Source organism: Zootermopsis nevadensis, unplaced genomic scaffold, assembly GCF_977971745.1.
Source record: "Zootermopsis nevadensis isolate Lab colony 2312 unplaced genomic scaffold, Znev_1.0 Znev_ptg000008l, whole genome shotgun sequence".
Taxonomy (NCBI): domain Eukaryota; kingdom Metazoa; phylum Arthropoda; class Insecta; order Blattodea; family Termopsidae; genus Zootermopsis; species Zootermopsis nevadensis.
In genome coordinates, this window is record NW_028259140.1 from 5,245,071 (window position 1) to 5,267,834 (window position 22,764).

Sequence of the window (22,764 nt, forward strand, 5' to 3'; positions counted from 1 at the left end):
ATTTTATTTTAACAAATTAAGGAAAAACACTCACACACATGAAAAGCCTAGTACTCATTTTAAATTTCTGACGAGAAACCAGTTAACCAGAGAGATGTTTCCGTGATTTTCCTCGATCTCTGAAGACTAATTTTGGGACAGACTTAAAAACCGCTTCTTTTTTTCGACATGTATTTCTTTCAATCAAGGAAGACCGGTGATTAAAATCGAATTATGTTCTACTAACAATTCTGGCATGAGAACTGCTCAAGTTGGATCAGATAATAAGTACAATTATATAAGTAAAAATAAGTAGCTTAAACAAATACACCATCACATTACCATAACATGCATCGTTGAAATTCTCGCAGCACTGAATTTATTTCTTGTTATTTCCCAAATTAGTTGTTGGTTTATACCGAGTGAAATGGCTGTGTTGTAGCATTGCCTACGAATTTAATTATTTGCTTTGTTCGTTAACGACATATTCCGACGTTCTCTGTGGCCTCAGGTTCGAATCTCGACTTTCACATTGATGTATCTGTATGCACTGTTAGTACATTGCCTACCTACGTACAAACAGAGTGCATTTACATGAAATAAAAATTGAATAAGGAAGCAGTGTTGTTAGTATAGGTCTATTGTAATCGCCGTGGAGATGCATCTCCGTGTATTTCTCTCTGTCTTTTTGCCCTGTTGTCATCAATCTCTCTCTATTTCCTGTTTTCATCATGTATGCTCTTGCGAATCTCACCATTGACACAATGGAAAATTATAAACTTAAAATTTTAAAGGTTTAGAATAATTAATTTGTAGAATCTACACCAAACACGTATCTTAATCCAACATGGAGATTGAAGTTTCTTTTACCAATAGGAATATACGTTGTCATCCTATAAGTAATTTAGTCTTATAATTAATAATAAAGATAAAATGTCAATGAAGCTTATTCGGTCCAAAATAAATTATTTTAATATTCTAAAAACAAAAACAAAAATAAGACGACATTGTTATTAATATTTTGTCTCATTTGAGGAATCTTTCTAGGTGAGAGAAAGTGTTTTGATTGATTATAAATATTTACTTTGATTTTATTTTCGCTTATTTGTTTTGTTTTGTATATTTCATCTTCTTGTGCTGACTCTGTAATTGGCTCCTGTAGTAGCAGAGTTAGGAAGTTAAAATCAGGGATTGAATCCAGCTCAGAACGTAACAATAAAGAATTCTAAAATTAGATTTTTAAAAACTGTACTTTGTGTGACCGCATTGCGCCTGTTGTCTGTGACTTTTTTGTTTTGTAACGCGATTTTAATTTTTATGTAACTATATTATTTTATATAAAAGCGTGTGCTGTTGTATTATGGCCATATCTTCACATTTTTCAAGGCTGGGTTGAAATTTGTCTATAAACAAACTCTTTCGCCAGCCATAGCCTCAATGTTTGTTATATTGCTTGATTCGTTACATCACGATTTTGTTGGACATTGTCCACTTTCTGAGATACACAGTGTGTCACAAAAATATGTATACACACATCAAATGAATGAAATAAAGACGTTGTAATAAACTAAACCATTACATATGTCAGAATTGACACTTAGTTCAAAGTGACTGTGTTTACCTTTCGCGGAGGAGCTGCATATTTCATGTTATAATGTGCATATATATTTTTGGGACACTCTGATTTATACATGATTTTTGAGTTTATTTCAGTGTCCAGTGACTGTCAATATAGTTTAAAGATTGTTGCTGATTTTATTTTCAAGATCATTTACAACGGACAGAATAAAATCCGGAATGTTTTGAACTAGTATTTAGTGCACAGTTTTGGGATTCTGAGTTCGATCCCGCTTGTCGTTAATAATTTTTAACGTGAAATACTGTGCTGAAATAGCAGATAATCACCTGAAAATTTAAAGTAGATTTAACTCAAAGACAATAGCCAGTTTACTTCATAAGTGTAGTGGAACTATGGTTTCGTGATAGCATTAATTATCTTTAAGACAGCCGTGCTTTCAAATATATTTAGAGTGAAAATCAAGGAAAAGCGAGTCCTCAGTTTGAATTTGCCTCGAGTGTACCATGGATTACATTTGATTGTATATATGTGGCATGCATGTAGGAATCTGTGCGCTCAGGTTCCGGCGGCGTACACGCGGTCTGGGCAGGCACAAAGAGTTTCATCCCTCCAACCCCGCAGCGACGCAGCAAAATAACAGAACAATGCTTGCAATCATAAAGGGTACTTTTTCCTCTAAAAGTTTCACTCTATTTGTATCCTATACTGTTTGTTGTACACACACACACATACACACATGGTTTATTTGAAGAAAACTACAGTTTCCAACATACGTGTAATAACAATAAACTATGTGAAGTCACCAGAACAATGTTTATAAAATTAGGTTCCTAACATTAACAGTTAACTGTGTTAAAGTTTCTGTAAGGCAATATCACAATACCGAAATTTAGGTGTGAATTTTGATACTAGCTCTATTTTTCAGAAGCTTATATCGTTGTAATTATCATCTTATTTTATTCGTATTTTCCGCCACTTAATAATTCCGTATCAAATGTAGAGAGATAGGAAGGCAAAATGGCGACTGGATGTTGTGCAATGACATGTGAAGGAAGGATGGACTACGTTTTCCTGAATCCATAGGACAAAGTTATCATTTTCTCCTCTCCTGATAACCTAAAAGTTTTATAATTTTCTTTGACAGGAGCAAATCTTGAAACTATTAAATTAATTTCACATGCACCCGTGTTAAAGTAGTCCTACACGTGTTAGATTTTGAGGGCTGTAGTTTAATAATCAGAGTAATGATTAAAAGAAAATTGTCAGTTGCCAGTTATGAATGGATCAGTTTGTCTTCAAGGTAATGTGTACCAGAAACCGGATAAATCTGTTTAGAAGACTGTAAAATAATGCAAAATGAGATGATAATTCTAAACCATAATTTAAATGCGACTTATGAGATATGAGGTTATCACGGCGGTGAATATGACGATGCTGTTATTATGCGCTGTAACGCCGTTTAGATAAACTTTTCGGAAAAACTTACCGTCTCCATTTTCATAGTTAAATGCGATTTATCTATAGATCTGTAGCATGTGTTACTTCCAAGGGCCAGGGAGAGGAATGGCATATCTTTACTAACATTTAAACGATTAACCACAAGTTATTATTACTCTGACCTCATTTGTCGATAACATAGACTTGGGGAGTAGTTAAGTTAGCCGCGTATGTGATATGATGTTCGAGGAGGTCAGGGCGTTTCGTAGCACAGTATGATCAAATGCCAAGCTACGATGATAATGATGATGATGATAAATGGTTCTGGCTTGTTTTAGGTATGTTAGACATATGGAATCCATGAGTAGTTTCTTCTTCAAAACTAGAAGATTTGCATGTGTAGTTTTGTTTGGCATTTTGATAGTAGATGCCTGCCTGTATGATGCACAAAGTTAGTGGCACTGAAGCCGTTTATCTGTATATAATTCATATGCCAACTTCATATGTCTGCTCATCGAATCTCGTGAAATATTCCTCATGACAACTTTCGTCAAACTTAAATGAATACGTAAATTTAATAACTAGGTTATTTCATACGCAGTTTACTGTGTTCGCCTAATACCCATCATATTGATTAAATTACACATTAGAAAGGTGTGTGTACAGACTACAAAAACACTGCAGTTACATACAGCTTACAGACCCAGTCTAAGTTTCAACAGCATAATTTAATTAAGTCCACAAAGCATTGAATGAGTTTGGAAGATAACCATGAGTGATGAGTAACAATTTAAAAGCAGACGGCCGTGGTATATTTAAAAGTAGTATCTCGACATTTTCGTGGATGTGCGGAGAAAACCAAAATTACGAAGGTCTCATTGTAACTGATTACTTTTTCATCTAAGCAATGAGATCTTACGTTCTACACGGTACACTGATAATAACTTAAAATTTGAAAAATTGTTCACTTACCGAAAGTTGGAGAACCACTTGACTAGCTGAGCGGTATTGTTCTTGTTGAACTTGATGTCGGGGAAGTACATCTTGAGGACGGCTGAACTGGGGTAGCGCACCCAGAAGAACATCAGCTTGGCTTTCCGCAGATGCATCGGAGTGAGGGTTGAGGAGTGGTGACCAGTTAAGGGAAACAAATACAATTATTGGAACACTGGTAACACTTGCATAAGCGCATCAACATCTCTAAGCAAGATTAAACATACCCGTGTGTATAGCTTAGAAAGACGCCAGAGCTTGGTATCTGTATCTTGATCAAAAAGAGAGAAGAAAGAAAGAAAGAAAGAAAGAAAGAAAGAAAGAAAGAAAGAAAAGATTACTGAAATGACATATATCCACCAATGCTTATTGTTTTTAGAAATTTCCTATAAATCTGATTGCGTACAGTTACGCACTTCATTTCATAAGACCTTACTTTCAATTGAAAGTTTTGTTTATCAAATACAATAAATGTAAAATAGTAATTTGTCTGCTTTCTAATACACGAAAGAAACGATTCACTTCCACAACACAAAGATAATTAAAGCTGTTTTAAAACCAAAATGAGATTGCCTTAGAAAGGTCAAGTATCTGTCATTTAAATGTAGAGTTTCGTGTTTGTAATACTACGATAAGGCTTCCAGGTGACCAGGACGACAAAGCAGAAGGAGACCGAGTAGGCGTCCAAACAAAAGGGATTTTCTGCCGAGAATAGGAGTCGAAAATAAGAAGCAGTACGACTGCAAAAATAGAAAAGAGCGCTTGGTCTCCAAAAGAAGGTGGAAGCTGCTTATTCGTTGACCACGCGGAAAGTAAACAAGAAATCCCCTAAGTACCAAGCCCTACACGAACCAAGGTATACATTCCTAATCTAAATCCTATTGTCTTTTCAAACAGCATGCTTGCTTTGTCGTGAACAAATAAAGCAAGACACGTGATATTAAAATTACGGGGAACAGAGTAGACGCTGTTTTCAGAAATATAAATTCTAATTTTCGTAAATAAATTCTTGTTTACGTACAGGACAGCCAAAAATAAATAAAATCTTGTAACGGGTTTAAAGATTTTTATTGTCAGCAGGTAATCTGCACAAAGGGCACAGCTGAGTATTCCGTAATGATATGAAACGTGTCTGTATGAAACCGAAAGCATATATTGGGACAGATTGTAATAAAGGTATATCATTCATGAACCGGAGTAGCTCAGTCAGTATAGTGACTGCTTATGGACTGGACTACGTTCGATCCCCGACGGCGGCAGAGGATATTTCCTCTAGCCTCTGCGTCCAGATCCACTCTGAGGCCAACCTAACCTCGTATATAATGGGTACCGGGGTCCTTTCCCGAGGGTAAAGTGCGGCCGGGGCGTGACACTGACTACTCACCCCTATCTAGTGCCGAGGTTAAGAATGAGGAAGAGCTACACCTTTCCCCCCCCCCAAGCGCCTACATGGCGTACAGTGGGACAACTTTTCTTTTCACTTAGATCATTTGTTAGACTCAAATGAGATTGACCAATATCAAATATACGTGGACATGGTTATAATTGGCATTAGAGTTGAGAGTAGGTGAAGTAGTCGTCTTATAAAATGCACGTGATAATGCCAGCCTGACACCCTACAACTGTCCTTCGAGACACATGACTTTGTTACCTACCTGTGACCCATACATGCAAAATGATTTGTGGTCACGAGAATTTATGTTTGCTATAGAAGAGACGTAGGTCTATTGCCCATAATCGAACAACTATTTTAATACATGTCCTGAAGTAAGCATACTACAGGTTCGTCTCCAAGTAATATTCTTGAAAAAATAATTCTGATGAAAGATAAATAAGCATAGAGACAAGGTAGCAATTGTGTTTATCCATTAGTAAGAAGATAGCGAGGTTTGTGTTAGGAAAAGACTAAAATTTCCCACCTAGTCACGCACGTCTGCCATATTTCTCCGAGTAAAATCACATGACTTCACGTTTTACTTGCAACGTTGTAAAACGTATAAAATTTTTAATGTTGCTTGTGAATATAGAAACAGACATTTTGTAACTGATTTATGACCAGATTACGAACAGATTTTAAAGTAATAATCTATCTCAGTACAACGTATATTTCATTATATATATAAAGAATTTGTATTCTGTAAAATAGGGGATACATTTGTGAAGATAATTTACGTTCTTTCTTCCTTTCACTTTGTCCATAATTCAGATGTTCTGAAAATATTTAATTTCTTCGCAATTTATGGAAGTAGACCTTATACAGAAAGTTCAACTGTGATAAAACAGCTAGACGTATACACGTACAGACCCATGCCAATTACAGATTACATAAATGGATATTACGTATGTACAGTAGAGGAATTTTTAAACTGAATTTTTTATACATTCTTTTGTCAATGCTTGTTTAAATTCGTATACTGTAACGTGCATTATTTGAAGGCGTGCTGATTTCAGATCTTAAATTATTTATAATTCATTCGGGTATAAGATTATAATCTCGGGTGCTGTTCGCATGGAAAGAAAAATGAATGAAGATTTTTCTTGATAGAAAGACAAACAGTAATAAGGCACACCGGTTACATTTCTCACGCCGACAGAGCGAGGTCGCATTCTGCCCGGTGAATAAGAAACGACCTAATAACAAGAGGTGGAGTACAAGACGGACTGGATGATGACGGCGAAACATAAATTCATAATTTTTTCCTTTCAGAAGTTCACTCGCCTGCCTATAATCTTTGTTTGTGCATTTGATATGACATCTTTTTTTTTTTACTTGTCTTACCTTGTCATGTCAGAAGGCAATACAGGCTGTATACTTGATATCTAACTACATATTAAAGGTATCGCGTACTTATTTGATGTCCTGTTCTACGTAGGTACGTCTCTTGTGTTACAGAAGAAACGTCCAGTACTTTTTTATGAAACCGGGGTCCTAGTAAAGAGAGGCCGACAGCCTTTGATTCATTTATTAGAGCTAGCAACAAATGAATGACTTATAGAATGTTTGGTACCACCGCAACGTGACGTTCAAACAGAAGTCACTAAGTACATGGAAATCTGTCTCAACATATGTCTAATTTGAAATAAAGCAGAATTGATTTTTGACAAGGATCTCGGAGGAGATAGCCTTCTTCCTTGGGCACTTAAAAGCGAAAGGCGGTGTATATAACGAGGTCGACTTTTAGTAAAGTTACGTTACCTACAGAATTATGATCTGGCCGCAAGTAAATTTCATGCTGTTAATGAGGTCTGCAACTTACTCGTTATCTGTGTGGGTGCAGTATTGCTAAAGGATATTGTTGGTTGAATGCCGTCGTAGGGCCCATCTCCTGAGTTGCAGTCCGAGTTGCGGTCCACGCTGTCCGCTCCGCCACCCATACCTGAGCTGGCGCGCAGGTGGCCGTAGTCCGGGGAACCCCCGTGCTGCGCCGCCGCTAGCAGAGCGGGGTGCAGGAGTGTGGGTGGGTGTGGCAGGGGTGGCGAGTCTCGTGGGTCAGCAGTTCCCACCCCGATGCCTCCGGGCGGACTCGAGGATGCCATGAGCGGGTGTTGGTGTTGTTGTTGTTGCTGTTGTTGCTGCTGTTGTTGTTGTTGTTGTTGCTGCTGCTGTTGCTGGTGGTGCGCGTTGTAGAACGGGCTGTAGGGTGAGAATACCTGCGACTCGTGGAGACTGGGGTTGGGGATGGCCACTGACGTGGGTAGTGACACTGGCAGGATTGGTGGCGGGGGCGGATGGTAAGGACGTGGGGGTGGTGATTCCGCTCCGCTTCCAGCGCCGCCGCCACCGCTCGTGGAGGCCATAAGGTTGCCGTATTTGTTCGTCGGGGTCCCGTCCTGCATGGGACCCGCGGGCGCCACTGTCATGCCGTCTTGCGCCAGGATACGGCTCACAGTGCGCGGCGTGATACGTGTGTCGGTCACCTTATGGCGCTTCTTCTTGGGTGTCACCACGAGGCTCAGGGCTTCGTTCTGCTCCGGCATTCCCTCCCGCCCTTCTGACATGCAGAACGGGTTTATGTGAGGGCCCCCAAGGCCGCTCATGGAGGAGTAGAGCGCTGCCGCCGCTGCAGAAGAGTTGACGTTTCCGGGGGTCTTTGGAGGCTGAAACATTGCCGCAGTTGGCGATGGTCTCACATGGGGCAGGTTCATGGTGTTGATGTTGTTCTCGGGATTGTTGTTTGTATGTGTCATGCCGAGGGTTGGAAAAGCATTGCCGTTTATCCTGGGGCCACCTGTGTTGACACCCGCACTGCCTCCGGTCATACTCCCTCGGTCTATGACCTTTGTACGGGGCGACTTCCGGTCCAGTAGCTGTGAGGCCATTAGGAGGTCTTTGTTGAGCTGCTCGGCTGCCGCCGCCGCCGCCACCTCTGACTGTTTGCCTAGGAAGCGGCGTTGCTGCACGAAGCGCGCTACGATCGAGTCGATGAGGTTTGTGAGCGACGCAGTGATTTCCGTCTTAAGCACGTCCGCCAGGCCCTCCAGGTCGGAGCCTGAGACGGGTGCCATGGCGGTCACATTGTTCCGAAATAAGGAGAAGCGTTCCGAGAAGTCCGTTGACACGGAGGAGCTTTTTGGCATCTGCTGCTGGCCTGGCGGGGGCGGCTGTTGGGGGTGGTTAGTCTGCAGCTGAGGCGGGCAGCTTTGACCTCCGCCATGCTGTTGCTGGCCCTGGTTCGGATGCTGTTGTATTGGTTGTTGCTGTTGCTGCTGCTGTTGTTGTTGTTGTTGCTGCTGTTGTTGCTGTTGTTGCTGCTGTTGTTGTTGTTGCTGCTGTTGTTGCTGTTGTTGCTGCTGTTGTTGCTGTTGCTGCTGCTGGTGTTGGTGTTGTTGCTCTGCAGCCACTGCCGCTGCGACGGCTGCATCCTTCGCGAGGCGGGCCTCGTTCTCAAGGAAAAGTTTGTGGCTGACGCCGAGGTACATAGCTGCCGCATTGCTGATGGCGTGGTGGTGGTGATGGTGCTGTTGGTGATGGTGTGGAAGTTGTGGCTGGGGGTGGGAATCGTGCTGTGGGCCATGAGGGGGTGGTGGTTGCTGCTGCTGTTGCTGTTGTACCTGTACCTGTTGCTGTTGATGTTGTTGCAGGAGCGATAAACCGCCATTCAGCGTCGGCAGCAAGGGGTGTTGATGAGGGGGTGGATGTGGGGCATTTTGATGAGGGTGCAACTTGGCAGACACCAACTTGGTCACCGCAGGAGAAAGTCCCGACTGATTAGTGATGGGCGAACAGGGTACGACCTCTTTGATAGGTGTCGTGACTGGCGTAGACATGGGTTTCTCCGGTATGGGCATGCTGTTGCCATCCTGCTCTAGGTCGCTGGTAACGTCTTCCGTGTCCTGGCAATCCGATTCTTGTTCCATGCGCGTACACAACTGCACGTACTTCTGTTGCATCTCCGCCAGCTGTTCCTGCATAGTGCGCAGCTGGGTCTTGAGCGCGTTCTTCTCGACGCGCTTCTGTCGCACCTCTGGGGGCTCCATCTCGTCATCGTCGTCGAGCAGTAGTCCCAACCCGAGCCCCAGCCCATAGCCCGAAGTGTTGTAGCGTTCGGCACTGTTATCGTGCTGCTGCGGATGGTACAGCTTTCGCTTCTTGCAACCGTTCACCACGGGCAGCGCCGGGCTCGACCTCATGGACGACACTATGTTCTCTACACGCGCACGTTTCAGCTCCAGCTGCTCGGGCTTCTGTGCTACAGGTGGTGCGCATGGCGATTCCTGTTCCTTGTTCAAGTCAGCGGCCCCAGTCATCTCGCCGTCCACGTCGTCCTTGGGATTCGCCAACGACTCAGACGCTGGTGACGCCATGGAGGGTTCCGAGTCGGAGGCGCCGCCGCCGTTCATGCTGTTGAGAGCGTCCTCCATGAGCTCGGCCTGTTGCTGCTTCGACACGACACCCACTTCGCTAAGAGCCTCTTCCATCGCTGCGGCCGCAGCTGCCTCGTCTTCCGCGCTGTTCATGTCGGACGTGTCCATGTTCATGTCCCCCCCGTTGACCGTGAGCGACTTGCCACCACCTCCGCCAGTCTCCGTGTCACTCGTGTCACCACCCCCCGCACTCACTAGTCCTCCGTTTTTCAGTTCGTTGTTGTTGTTGTTGATGCTGTTGTTGTTGTCTGGCGAGTTCGCCTCACCACAGTTTCCACTCACACTAACACCGCGCAGTTCCTGTTCCAGTGTCATCAAATCCTTCTTACGACCTTGCAAAATGTCTCTCAACATGTGGTGCGCGATATCGTTAGGGGGCGGGCTTCCGTCCTCCTCAAGTCCCCTACGAATCACTGAAGTCGCGTTTAAACAGTCGAAGTTTACTTTGCCGTCCGAACTGGCAGAGTCCAGAGTCATCATGTCCGGCGTGGTAGCCGCGTCCGCCGCCTGCTTCGCCTGGCGGCCTAGTAGCTCGTTGAGCATCTTGGCGGGCCCGAAGCCCGGCCCGAACAGACCGAAGTGCTGATGGCTTTGGCTGAAGATGGCACCGTACAACCCGCCGCTGAGGAAAGACGGTCGCGAACTGAAGTTAGGAATCGACGAGTAGCTGTTCCTTGGCTCGCCTGCGTCCACACGCTGCCTCGTTCGTTTTGCCTTCTTCAACAGTTTATCTCCATACAACCCGAAACATTCGGCTTCCTCTTCTGATGACATCATAAGAAAGGCCTTCTCTTATTGGCCGAGGGTTCTCTCCCCTTGGCTTGTGGTAGGGGCGGTGACGTAGCCAGTGGCAGGCTGAAGGAGGATAGTCCTCCCCTCCCCCGCCGGTGTGACTCCCCTCTTGACCACCCCGCTCTTGTTCTCGTGTGCTGTGTCTACGGCGGCTTTCAGTTTCCCATAGCCCAGCCTGCAAGGTGCAAAACAAGAACCAACTGTCAGATGCATGGCTCGTGCCTGCTCGCTGTAACACCTGTCCCGTGTGCAAGCAAGCTCCCCTCTCGGTTAAAAGTAAAAGGAAATGCAGCCCTCCCCCCTCCTTCCACTAGGCTATTGTGATGCTGCAGCCCTTGTGGAGCGTCTTCTGAGTTTAGTCCTGCACTGTGCATGTATCGTTCAGGTCTTGCTTAAAAGTCTAATCAATACACAGTATTAATTAATGGAAATGCGTTTGACTTAGTTCTAAAAACATAGCTCATCCTAGTTCACATGCCTGTACTGAGTCAGTTCAGAACTCAGACGACAGCGTCACGCGATTCTGAAGACGCGAATAATTGAGTTTAATCGTAATTGTTAGGTCTCGACTGAGTTTTCGTGAAAACACAAGCGAGTCTTACGTGTCTTGAATGTAAAAGAAATATAACTTACTAAAGTATTCGTGTTTTTAGCACCATAGAGCCCTCTTGAGCTAGAGTTCGGGGAGTCCTGCTATATTTTAAAATACAAATCTAATTTTATTTACGGAACTGAAAAACCGCAGACCTTCCCTGAATATTCGTCATTTTTCTTATAGTTAACAAGCGAAGTTAAATTAAGACATTACAGCCTCTCGCACTACGTAATCTTTTGCGTGGTAGGCCCGTTGTGTGATACAGCGTACAGTCGATAGGATCAAGGAAGGAACACGGAAAATGGGTTTCTTAAAGATATCAGATGTTTCTTCCTGGTCATCGAGTAGCTTGTAGTTCCATAGTCCTCGAAGTGGCCCAGCCCTCATCTTATTTCAAGGAATATCACATGAGAACGAAAAAATCGTAACCGCGGACAGAACGCTCCGGTTGAGCGGGTAGTAGACATGTTCTACCGACTTTGTCGTTCGAAAGGTCCTGGCTTCGATTTCGGGCCTGGAGACTGGCTAAACCGATCAAACGTTTCTCGTGTATTTCCTTTATCCTTTAATCAATTACTGTAATATTGCATCAAAACAGGTCACGACCACTTCCTTCCATGTCTCTCAAATTATCGGTCAGTACCGGCGTATAACTTTATCCTCTTAAAATATTACCTAAAAGTAAATAAAGATGCTAGACTGAAAAAAGGAATTTTGATTTCCAATTCTAAACAATATTTAAAGAAAATACAATACTTTTCAATTAAATATCATCTGATTAGTGCTGTTTAAGAAAATAATCGATGTTTATTCTGGGAAACATAAATACAAAATGCATAGGTATTGAATTTAAAGCAGTTGGTATTTGAGTTACCGTTCAGAGTTAATGACTGTTAAAGCGGTTGGTATACATGTAATTACCGTTTAGCTTTAAAGGGTTTAAAATCCAGAAGTCCTTTCTCTCATACCTCAAGTTTAGCAGTTACGTAAACATTATCGCTGTAAATCGTAGCATGATCGAACAAAGTTTATGATTAACGGCGTTTTTCTGGAGAACAGATAGGTCGGAACATGCAAAATGCACATCTGAGATTGTTCGGTACTAGTGGTTTAGCGTCCCTGTCTTTTAATTGTTTTTGAGAGTTCATGATGCATGAAAGTCTTTTCGGGGGCTACAGATATCTACAAGTCAGTGCCCGATCCAAGGACAGTGGTTTATATAGGGCTGTAGGTGCTTCCTTGTTCTCAAGAAGAATGTAAGTGATGTGATGTACGGATTACAGTGTCCTCTTCCTCTTCAGTTAATATCACTCTCTCACATCAGTAATTTCTTTCTTCCGCGTTACGAACAAATTAATTATAACGTAACTGTCTGTTTTAAAATATGTGTAGTAGGCCTATTATTAGTGTATTCGATGAACTTTAATCTTCCAGGCGGAAGAGTTACGTTTGGTTTCGAGTGTTATTTTTAAGTAACGTACTGTAAAAGAACGTAATTGTAATTAAACCATTTAAAATCTTTATAGTTGCGAGAGGAACTTATACATTGCGTCCCTTGCGTGATGTTTCTCTACATCGTGATTGTTTGAAGTTTTTCTGTAATATACGAGGTGCGATCGGAAGGTTTCCAGACTGCGCGTATAAAAACCCGTACACTTATCTCAGGTATTAAATTCATCCATCACCCTCGAAGTAGTTCCCCTGGGAGTGAACACAACGATCCCAGGGCCGCTGCCAAGCCTGGAAGCATCCCTGGAAATCTTTCTTTGTCAGCCTGTCAAGCACCATCTGCGATTCTGCCTGAATCTCTTCTATCGTCTCAAATCTCCTTTCCTTTAGCTGAATTTTCATCTTTGGGAAGAGGAAGAAGTTACACGGAGCTAAATCCTAGGCCTAATATGTGTGTATGTGTTTAATGCAAATGCGAAGAACCCCGAAAGATAGGAATATGATTTCCAGGCCCCCCCGTCTTACTTACACACACATACACGCACACTGTTGTACTGATAACCACTTGTTCCGGTGGGTGTTAACTCAGCCATGCACCTCTGTGTATGTTGTGTGGCCCCCTTCGCATCCTGTCCTCCAGCTGTCACCAAGACCACTGGATCAACCAATAAGTCATAATTAACTGACGCTCATGTTTTGAGTTGTTATTCCACGAAGATGACGTTTGTCACAGACATAATGATCCAAATATAGCTTTTTAGAGCTTTGTAATTTCGTTGAGTTCAATGCCCGACATCAAGGTTTGCACTTTGATAGCTTTACCTCCGGTTAACAAATTCAGTGAATAGTATGCTGGGCGGGTCCACAGCTGTTCATGATGTGATGATGGAGGTAAAAATTGTCTACACAATATTAACCCTTTGACGCCGATCCTGGGACAGGGCGGGGGGTGGATCACTGCTTGTAATCCTCACCTGATTAAATCGAGGGATATAAGATGAGCGAGGCATGTAACACGCATTGGGTAGGAGAGGGATGTATACAAGGTATTAGTTGGTAAGTTTGAATCTAGGAGACCGCTGGAAAGACCTAGGCGTAGGTAAGATGGACCTTAGGGAGATAGGAATCAATGGAGCGAATTGAATGCAGCTAGCTCTGGATAGAGTTCGGTGGCGGCTTTTGTGAATACGGTAATGAGCCTTCGGGTTCCATAAAAAGTGAGCTATTCTTTGATAAGCCAAGTGTAAAATCGACATTTCAAAGAATTTCCTGTACCATAGAGTGAATGAGTGAGCCGAAGTTGTTCGAAATAATACATAAAATTCAGTTCATGCTCTCAAAACGCGTATCCATTACAAAGATCAATTGGTTAATGTTTAGGAAAATAATATTTATTAAAAAACTAAACCTATAAATATATTTTCTGGGCAAGATTCAGTGCTGTTACATGCCCAAGTAGGTCGTACACACAGTTAACACATGCCCTAGGCCTAATGTGAATGGTATCGGCAGATAAGCGTATGATTGGTCACCCCTGTCTTATAAAACACACAGAAGGGCGGGTGTTTCGCGAACATCTCGACATGTGTCGAGTTGATAAGAAGGGTGGGTGTTCATGGGGGTTGTACGGGGTACGGGGGTAGGAGAGATTATCGGAAGGAAGTGCTTTGCGAATACGGCTGCAATTCACGAACACGACGCAGAATGGCCCAACTGCTATGTACTCAGAACTCCTGTGTTTCCTTTAGACCAGCTGTAATTGACAGGGCACTTCGGTAGCTCCTCTCATGCATTTTGAGGCGCACCTTCAGAATACCAGTCTCTCTAGCCGGAGTTATGCTTCCTAATAACTGTAATTTAATTGTAAGAAGTACGACTGTTTCACTCGTTCTGTCGATGATTTTATACTAAGCTAATGGAAGTGTAGGTGATATTGCATTAGCCTGTATTAGCGAAAATGAATATTAAATTATTATCCCACTCATACAAGGAATTTCGTGGTTTTCCTCCATCTTCCCTTAGAATGGCCGGCAACTTCGATTAGAAGCATTCCGTTTTCTTTACATGTTCTAGTAGGACCTATAAGGCTCAACCTACTACGTCACTTCCTCTATCTGTCACCACACCCAGTCTTGTGATGCCCCGCTTTTAATAAACCATGATTCAGTTAGGAACGTGGAAAACTGTGTATACTCCCAGCTTATATTAAGGCGTTAATAAAAGTGAAGGAAAGAAAGAAAGAAAGAGATGAAACCCGATTATTAAGAGTGAACCAAAACGCTTAGCAGCTCAACCACTAGGCCTGTCGGTCGGACAGCCTGGGTTCGATCATCTCAATAAACAGTTTGAGTGCTGACTTCATCACAACTTCCGGGAAGGATCTTGGTCCATTTTCCATTCCACTCGGCAAGGAATTCCGTACACAAAGACAAAGACGGCTGAAGCGTGAAGCAGTAATCTAGACCCAAGATCCGCAAATACGTGAAATTTAATTTATTAGTTCCTCACGCATCTTAATGGTTGTTTCTAAGAAACAGGAATTTTCTTAAATTCCAGATAAAACTGTCGCCTTCTTCTTTATCAAAGGCCCGTGCAAGTAGTTGGTTGATTTTATTATAGGCTGTTACTCGTCACGTGGATGGCATATAAAAAAAGTTAAGTCGAGAAGAAAGTTTTCTTAAAACCGCCGTTAGCGTGAACCTTCTTACAGCTGTCAGATATCTAAAATGTAAAAGTAAGTCGCCTCTTTGTAGAGTTTTGAGTTGACAGAATTTACTTACAGTTAGAAAATGGAAGTACCACGTTGTGTTTTATTTTAAAGATCTCCTACCATCTTCCACTTTTTTTCCCAATGGGATTTTCTTAATGTTTATGCGAGTTTCTTAACTTCCTACTCTTCTAGTTTGCCTAAACCCGCGTGAAATGAATTCTACGTAGATTAACGTCTGTGAAGTTCTTTTTTTCAAATCTCACTTAGTTTATCCGTCTGAGTCATATAATTCGTAGTTTCTTTAAATCTCAGTTCTCAACTACACTGCAGAGAGAGAACGTGTGTCCGGTCAGTAACCTGTAATTCATGGCGTAGAAATTTTGTTGTCTTCGTGTTTAGTCGGCCTTCTAGTAACGTTCTTGTTAACACGAAAAACGGACGGGCACAGATTTGGGATTTGCTATATGTGGCAGGTGGTAACTTTACCTATCTTTCTTCAGAGATAAACCTTCAGTGAGAGAGAAAAAAAATTGTAACCAAGGGGAAGGAAGCAGATCTTTTCTCGGTCCAACTCGCAACGGCTTCTGACAGCCCCTTCCTTCATAAAACGACGGGTACCGCACGTCTTGAGACGACGATGCGGGCTGCTTGCAGTATTTCTACTGCAGAAACTCTGAGTGCAGCGATGAGTTCAAATGAGGTTCCTCTGAAGAGGATCTAATTACGTGAGCCAGTGAGAAATGAAGGGAAAAAATAATAAAATTTAAATGCAGTCAGAACTGACAAGAACGCAATTTCGCAGTGGAAAGACCAAGGATACAACTAAATATTTTAAAACGCGTCGTTTTGTGGAAGGAGGGCTACCAATGAAGAAGTAGGATGTTAATAGTAATTGAAGAAATTGAGATCGAAATGTCCGAACCTTTAAAGATGATAAACACATCTTCACATGTTTTATACGGGCCTACAAGTGCATTAATTTATTATAGGCCTATTTGTATGTGGCGAAAGTTGATTTGGAAATTAATAGAAGAATTGGAAAATAATCGCCATTTGTGTTCTGAAATTCGAGTATTCTACATGTTTTGTTACTCTGCACTGATTACAAATTTACCTTCTCAGTTGTAATTCAAAATAACAGTTTAGCCAAATATTCTTGTATTGTTAAAGACCGTAAAAAAGAACTCGACATTTCTCACTGCTCAACACTCATGATCTTTCCTCTGTAGGCCTATCATTTGCCGCTACATTACTCCCGCAGATGAGACACTGTCATAAAAATGACTTAATAATCAATCACCAAAATAATAATGCTAAAACTTTCCCATGAATTGAGTGAGATTTCTCGCTGCCTTCTTTGTCGAAGTAGTATATGACTTCCGAATAAGCTAATACTGAAGGAAATATGACGTAGTTTCTTCGTTCAGTATTCGTCAGTAGAATGAGAATGAGGGGTTCCTTGTGTGAAGTGTGCTCTGGCAAATACTGAGGAGCATTGTGTACTCAAGGTAGACAAGAAGGAGAAAATAAAACCGGAAGGAAGGAAGCAAGCCCCTACCTGATAGACCCTTCGAAGAGGGGGGGGGGATCTTTGATATCCCAAGAAGAGAGTCGTAACGGACTTTTCTGCATAAGGCACAATGTTCACCTCTCCACGCAGCATGAACGCACATACGAAGTCGACGACAACTTAAAGAAGGAGGAAAACCGGTCGCTTTCAGGACCAACAAACAGGGTAGCAATTCAAGTTTAAGGACACAGTCCCCCACTTGCCCGACTTATTCTTATTGTGTGAATTCCAAGACGCTAGTACGTATTTATGCCTAAGATGTCTTTTATGAAACAAATCTTATAGTCAACTGAAGAAGGCTGGAACCAGTATGAAGCCAGTTCAAAAGCTTGAAAGACGATAACCGCTAGTATTCAGAAGAGTACAGCCCCAAGTCTGAAAGCCACTGGCGTAATTTCTCTGGGGATGTATTTTCTCGTCTTTCAAGTTCTTGCACCTTTCGATATCCTAAGATAAGATAAGATTGACCGACGTGTTGCAACAGCAAGGGCGTTATTATACTCCAACAGCGGTATACAAATACACGTTTCTGTGCTCTTAAATTTAACATATTATTATTGTGTTTCCCGATTTGATTCTCCGGAGTTTTAAGGAATTCGAGAGCAGCGTGCTGATGAGAATATTTTTACTTACGGGGCAAGAAATAACAAAGAGTATGGAGGAAATGAGCTTCATAATTTGTAGTTCTTGTCATAAATTTTTACAGTAATCCAATTTTGAAAGGTGAGATGAGTAGGGAATGCAGCACGCATAAGAGAGAACGTGTTGTTCTGTGCTGGTAGTGGCCTTGTCATTGACCGACCTCCAGTTTAAGGAGTCGTGTTAAGTATATTGCACTGAGTGCTTCATAATTGCTTCTGAATAATTCTGAGACGAAAGAACTTAATCTGTGATAAGTGAATTCTGTATCTGTGCCGTCCAGTACAAATTGCGTAATTAAATATAGACCGTGGTTAATACTAAACAGAAAACGTTATTATTGAACATTTTTTCCCGCTGTCCAGATATCTTAACAGATTCGCGTATGTGTTTCCATTAGCCTCGCTGTAAATGGGAGTGCGACTGTACAAACCACATCTACGATCGTTGGCATTCACGTGACTCCACACTCCGTGTCGCTTAACACGCTGTCATTAGCTCGTTATCTCAGTAAACGTCGTCTTCGTCCTCTCTGTGAACGCTACGTTTTACAAAATCGACGACGGTTTACGTCTTGCGGTACCTTCGTCAAGAAATCCACACGCTATTTTTACCCGAAGATTTGTATTTGTGTTTACAGGACACCGAAACAAACTACATTCTATCTGCTCTGTGTTTAATTCAAACCCCGGTTTGGAAACCGGCTGTCCCCCCCCCCCTCTCTCTCTCTCTAGGGCTCGAAACATTCGCGTACCATTTTATCAGAAATTCTTGAGTCTGTGTTTTTGGGTAGGATATAATGTTTTATGCTCATGTAAACTTTAACAAAATTACGTCTCTTTATATTTGCATCTTTATGTATTCAGATACACTCAGTAGGACTAAAAATGTTGCAACAAAATATTTATGATTTTTCCTAAATATTTGTGGTACCTACAGATGTCGCAAGTGCGCGCAGGTAGCTTGTGGCAGGCTTCTCTGTGGAGTGAGCCTGAGAGACTGCGGGAGGCAGCAGGACGGAGAAGGATGCTGCGTAATGAGGAAACGGATGAACGTACTGAGGGAATGCCGTTCGCTTGGGGTCGAAATAATACACGAGAAGACTAGGTGAAGAAATCCGGACAGACCTAATTCATTGTATTAATTTAATAGGTCTAAATTAAGGAGGGTCTGTCTAAGTACGGAGAGAAGTGCTTCTTCCTTTCAAGTGACACGACATTATCACGAATTGAAAGGTAGTGAGTGGTAATAACTGCGTCTTCGAGGAAGTCGAATTAAGCGACGCGTTACGAATTATCATTCACATTTAATGTTCGCTGTTTGGTCTACGATTTTCAGTTCTTATCTTAATACTGCAAAGTCTTGACCAAGATTAAACACGTATCATATTATCTAAACTATAAATCCATGACAACAAGCTTGCGTGAAACACTTTATTAAGTTTGTAAAAGAAATGGACGTTCATCAGATTTTAGAAATTAAATATTGTCTCGCGTACGTGTGATATATATGTGGTTGAAGACACGTGTAGTTCTTTCTGTATAAATTTGATTGGTTATGTTATAGAATATAGCCACTAAATTACGGTGAATTTAATTCGTTTAAAATCATATAAGTAAAATTAATGAAATTATTAATGTATTCAATTTGGTTGAGCTTTATAACTTGTGTAATTAGAATTTTAATTGGTTTAAAAGTGGGCAGATGCTGATGTAGTGTGATTAAATACGTGATTAAATGGAAATTGATAGGAAATGAGAATCCTTGCCGCAGATTCCTTCATCCGATAGGAAATATTGTGGCGCCGAATGTTGACACCTTGCGCCGTTTTGTACTCGTTCAGCTTGGCTCAGTTTTCCAAAGAAGATGGAAAATGCGTCCGAAATTAGGCTGCAAGAACCTGAAGTGGCAGAGTGACATATTTCAGCCCAGTGAGGACTATGTGTACCACCTGATGTAACAAGCGGTAAATCTTAATTTTGTATTAATGGTTTCGTATGATTCTCAGTGTAAACAACTATTATTTCCTTAAACAGCGTTGAGATTTTGATCTTTGTAATGGTGAAGTGTTGTGTTTTCATTGCGGTACGTGCTGAATTCTTAAGTATTTTCTAAAGTGTTGTTTAGACGAGCTTCGGCTGCATAGAGTTTAGGACACCGGCTGTCTTCCGCGGTTTACATCTGTACTTGCTTTATTTGTAGGTTGTTCAGAAAGTTATTTCAACTACAAATGCAGTAAAGTACAAAGACACACCTTTGAGGAAGCTGTTAACAATAGTCGAGAGAAATTCGAAATATCATAAACTATTATAAGAATGTTTTTGGCCAAAAGAACTATTCTACATTACTGGCCACCTTTTTCAAACCTTTGATGATTTATCAGCCGAGATTCGAACCGAAACGTGGTGCAATCATAATTTAATGACTTATTTTTGTATAAAGTTTTTCTATTACAGATCATCTGACTGATAATTTGTAAATAAGACTGCAAATGTTGTCTCATTTATTGATGTAGAAAATAGAATTATTTATGGATGAAGACTGCCTTTAGTCTGAGACCAGCTAAATGCCGGCTTGATCGGGGTTTTCGCACACCTCATAGGGCGGTGATATATGGGTAAGGAGCAGAGAAATGATGGAATGATGACTAACAGAGAAAAATTCGAAGAACTTGGAGAGGAACCTGCCACAGTGCCATCAAATCCACCATGAATCACTGATGAAGTAACGAGCATTTATAAATCTGATACACATTTATCGGTTTTTGTAAGCTATAATCGAAAGTGGATATATCCCGCGGGCGCCAGGTTATGTTTTAATGTGTAACAGAACCATACAGATTGTATCCGAACCACAGTGCTACGATACTTATAAGCCGTGGGAACCGTCAGACCAGTAGAGGATGTAACTCATCAATGAGAGTTGGGGAGAGTTTCCTCAAGAACTCTTCCCATCGCAAGACGTCCCATTGGCCCACTAACTGAATACATCGAGAATAGTCGTTTTAGAGGAGCTAGTAGTCATTTCAAGAGACAATAAGTTCCCCGTCGTTTATGGAATCGGGATGTTTGTTAGTCTGCTATGTTGACATTAACCCGCCACTGGTTCCTATTCTAAGTCAGATGAATCCAGTCCTTAATCTTAGAATTGATTTATTTAAGATCCATTTTAATAGACTAGTATCATCCAGTTTAAGCCTAGAGTTTTCAAAGAGCAGTGAAAGCGATGAATGATAGAAGGAACCTATGTTCGATTCCCGGTAGGGAGAGGTGTACTTTTCTCTCCGCTACGTCACAAGTTCTGCGGCTTACTCGTGCCAGATCGGTTCAGGGGATAAACCGGTGGGCCACACTCCTGAACCTAGTGCCCTGGTTAAGAGTGCGTGGAGCTATGCCTCCATCTGCCCATACGTCTTCATTGTGTACTGCTTGAGGAAGTACAAAAACAACGGTGAAAATACTAAATCGGAATATGGCAATTAGTCATTACTAGGATACGAAAAAAAAACATTGCTTTATATACCAGGATCATTTATAAATAAATAGGTCTGTATCTCATTAAATGTGAATAGTAATTTAGGATGTTGGAGGACTGAAAGCCTGTTTTCCTGCTTAAAGTTACAGATGGCCTAATGTTCAAAAATTGTCTGAAACTGGTTAGGAAAATAATAATATGAGTAATAAAACAGCCATTAAGGAATGTTCAATAATTTTAAGACATTCAAATAAAGCGTAACATGAAACCATTACAATAAATATTTCATGTTGACGAGTCTAATCACAAGTCCTTTACAGAAAAAATCGTGGTATTATTTTGAACCAAGTACTTTTATTATTGTAACTTTCTTTGAAGTGTTGCACTGGACTTCAAACTTAGACAAAGCCATTTACTAATGCAAGAAGTACATGATTTATTACCGATGTTCTAAGAAATTATAAGGAGATACGCTGAGAGTTTGGAACTTTAGTCGCTGTTGACTTTGTGAATATAAAATCAGTTTCGGACTGAATGAAGTGTTACTGATCTCGTCTGTTGGCTGTTGGTTTTATTTGCAGCTTGCATAATTATACGTTAAAATCAAATTTTATTATATTGCAATAAAAATATGACATTCTTTTCGGCGTGTTTTAAAAATGTGAGTTATCAGTATTAAAGTGCACGTTCCAATAAAAACGAAGTTTCAAAAATCAATTATGGTGTCAAATATAGGCATTTCCGCTGCAAAATATTTTCCAAATTACTTTTACATATTGTCCCAGGAATTTGGAAAAAAAGTGAAATTAGTCTCCTACGATCCTTCACTCTAAATTTTTAACACTCAAATTTTTCCTTTTTATGACATAATTTAATAGTCTATATGCGATTTGAAACAGCAAGAACGTGTTCTCACATGATGTGACATTTGTGATGTAAATTGCCAAAAAGACTAAGATCTTATTGTTCCTCGTATTTTAAATAAAATTTTATGGGGCTTATGCATGTTACATACTGAATTTTAGTCTGTGTTTAAGAAAATATTCCTTAAAAGAGAATTCATTAATACAAGCCAAATTATGCAATGGATTTTTTGTTACCATGAATGTTATAACATCTTAAAAAAATTTCCATGAGCTGAATGGTGAGGGTTCTGGTACCCATTGATACAAATTAAGAGCACAATCTAGCAATTCCATTTCTTCGATTATGGTGGTGGTAGTTGTGTGACAAGGGTAAAAGGAATTCCTAGGCGTTTTTCAAAAAAAGTTGAAAGATACGCCTATTAGCTCATGTCTGTCTGTTATTCTGTTCGCTTATAACAACTAAAGAATCGCTAATCGGATTTTCCCAAAACGATGAATTCCTCTTTACTTTCGAACAAAGCTGTTCCTTTAATTCATGATGAAATTTAAATTGGAAACAAAATTTGCCCTTTGTCTGTAAATTACGAGAAAATGATTGACAAATTTGTCGGGAATATCGTCATTACCTTGGCGTGTGAATACAGTGGCACAGACCTGTGAATACTCTCACTTAACATTCACTCCCACGCAAGAACAGAGTTCGTGTCTCCGAGAAGGGCTGTCAGCATACACGCGTGCAAGTACATCTCGTAACCCCAAGCACTTGAAGATGTGCTCGCTCAAGATGACACGTCATCCGCCTGACTCCTGTCCTTC

General features: G+C 41.2%; 1 protein-coding gene and 1 long non-coding RNA gene across 10 annotated transcripts in view; one reads left to right on the top strand and one right to left on the bottom strand.

The window, feature by feature from the left end:
• Window positions 1-22,764, top strand: part of LOC147874453 (uncharacterized) — a 290,349-nt gene that overhangs the window by 42,205 nt on the left and 225,380 nt on the right. The gene's annotated exons all lie outside the window — the stretch shown is intronic.
• pros (homeobox protein prospero) overlaps window positions 1-22,764 on the bottom strand; it is a 140,037-nt gene that overhangs the window by 23,368 nt on the left and 93,905 nt on the right. For 7 of the 9 annotated variants that reach the window (XM_087344915.1, XM_087344918.1, XM_087344914.1 and 4 more), the window contains 2 exons: window positions 7,283-10,820; window positions 3,968-4,125 (listed from right to left, as the gene is read on the bottom strand). In XM_087344915.1, coding sequence (XP_087201041.1) covers window positions 3,968-4,125; window positions 7,283-10,630 — 3,506 coding nt within the window. In that variant the 5' untranslated portion in view covers window positions 10,631-10,820. The remainder of the gene's footprint in view (window positions 1-3,967; window positions 4,126-7,282; window positions 10,821-22,764) is intronic. The other 2 variants (XM_087344922.1, XM_087344919.1) reach the window with 1 other exon arrangement.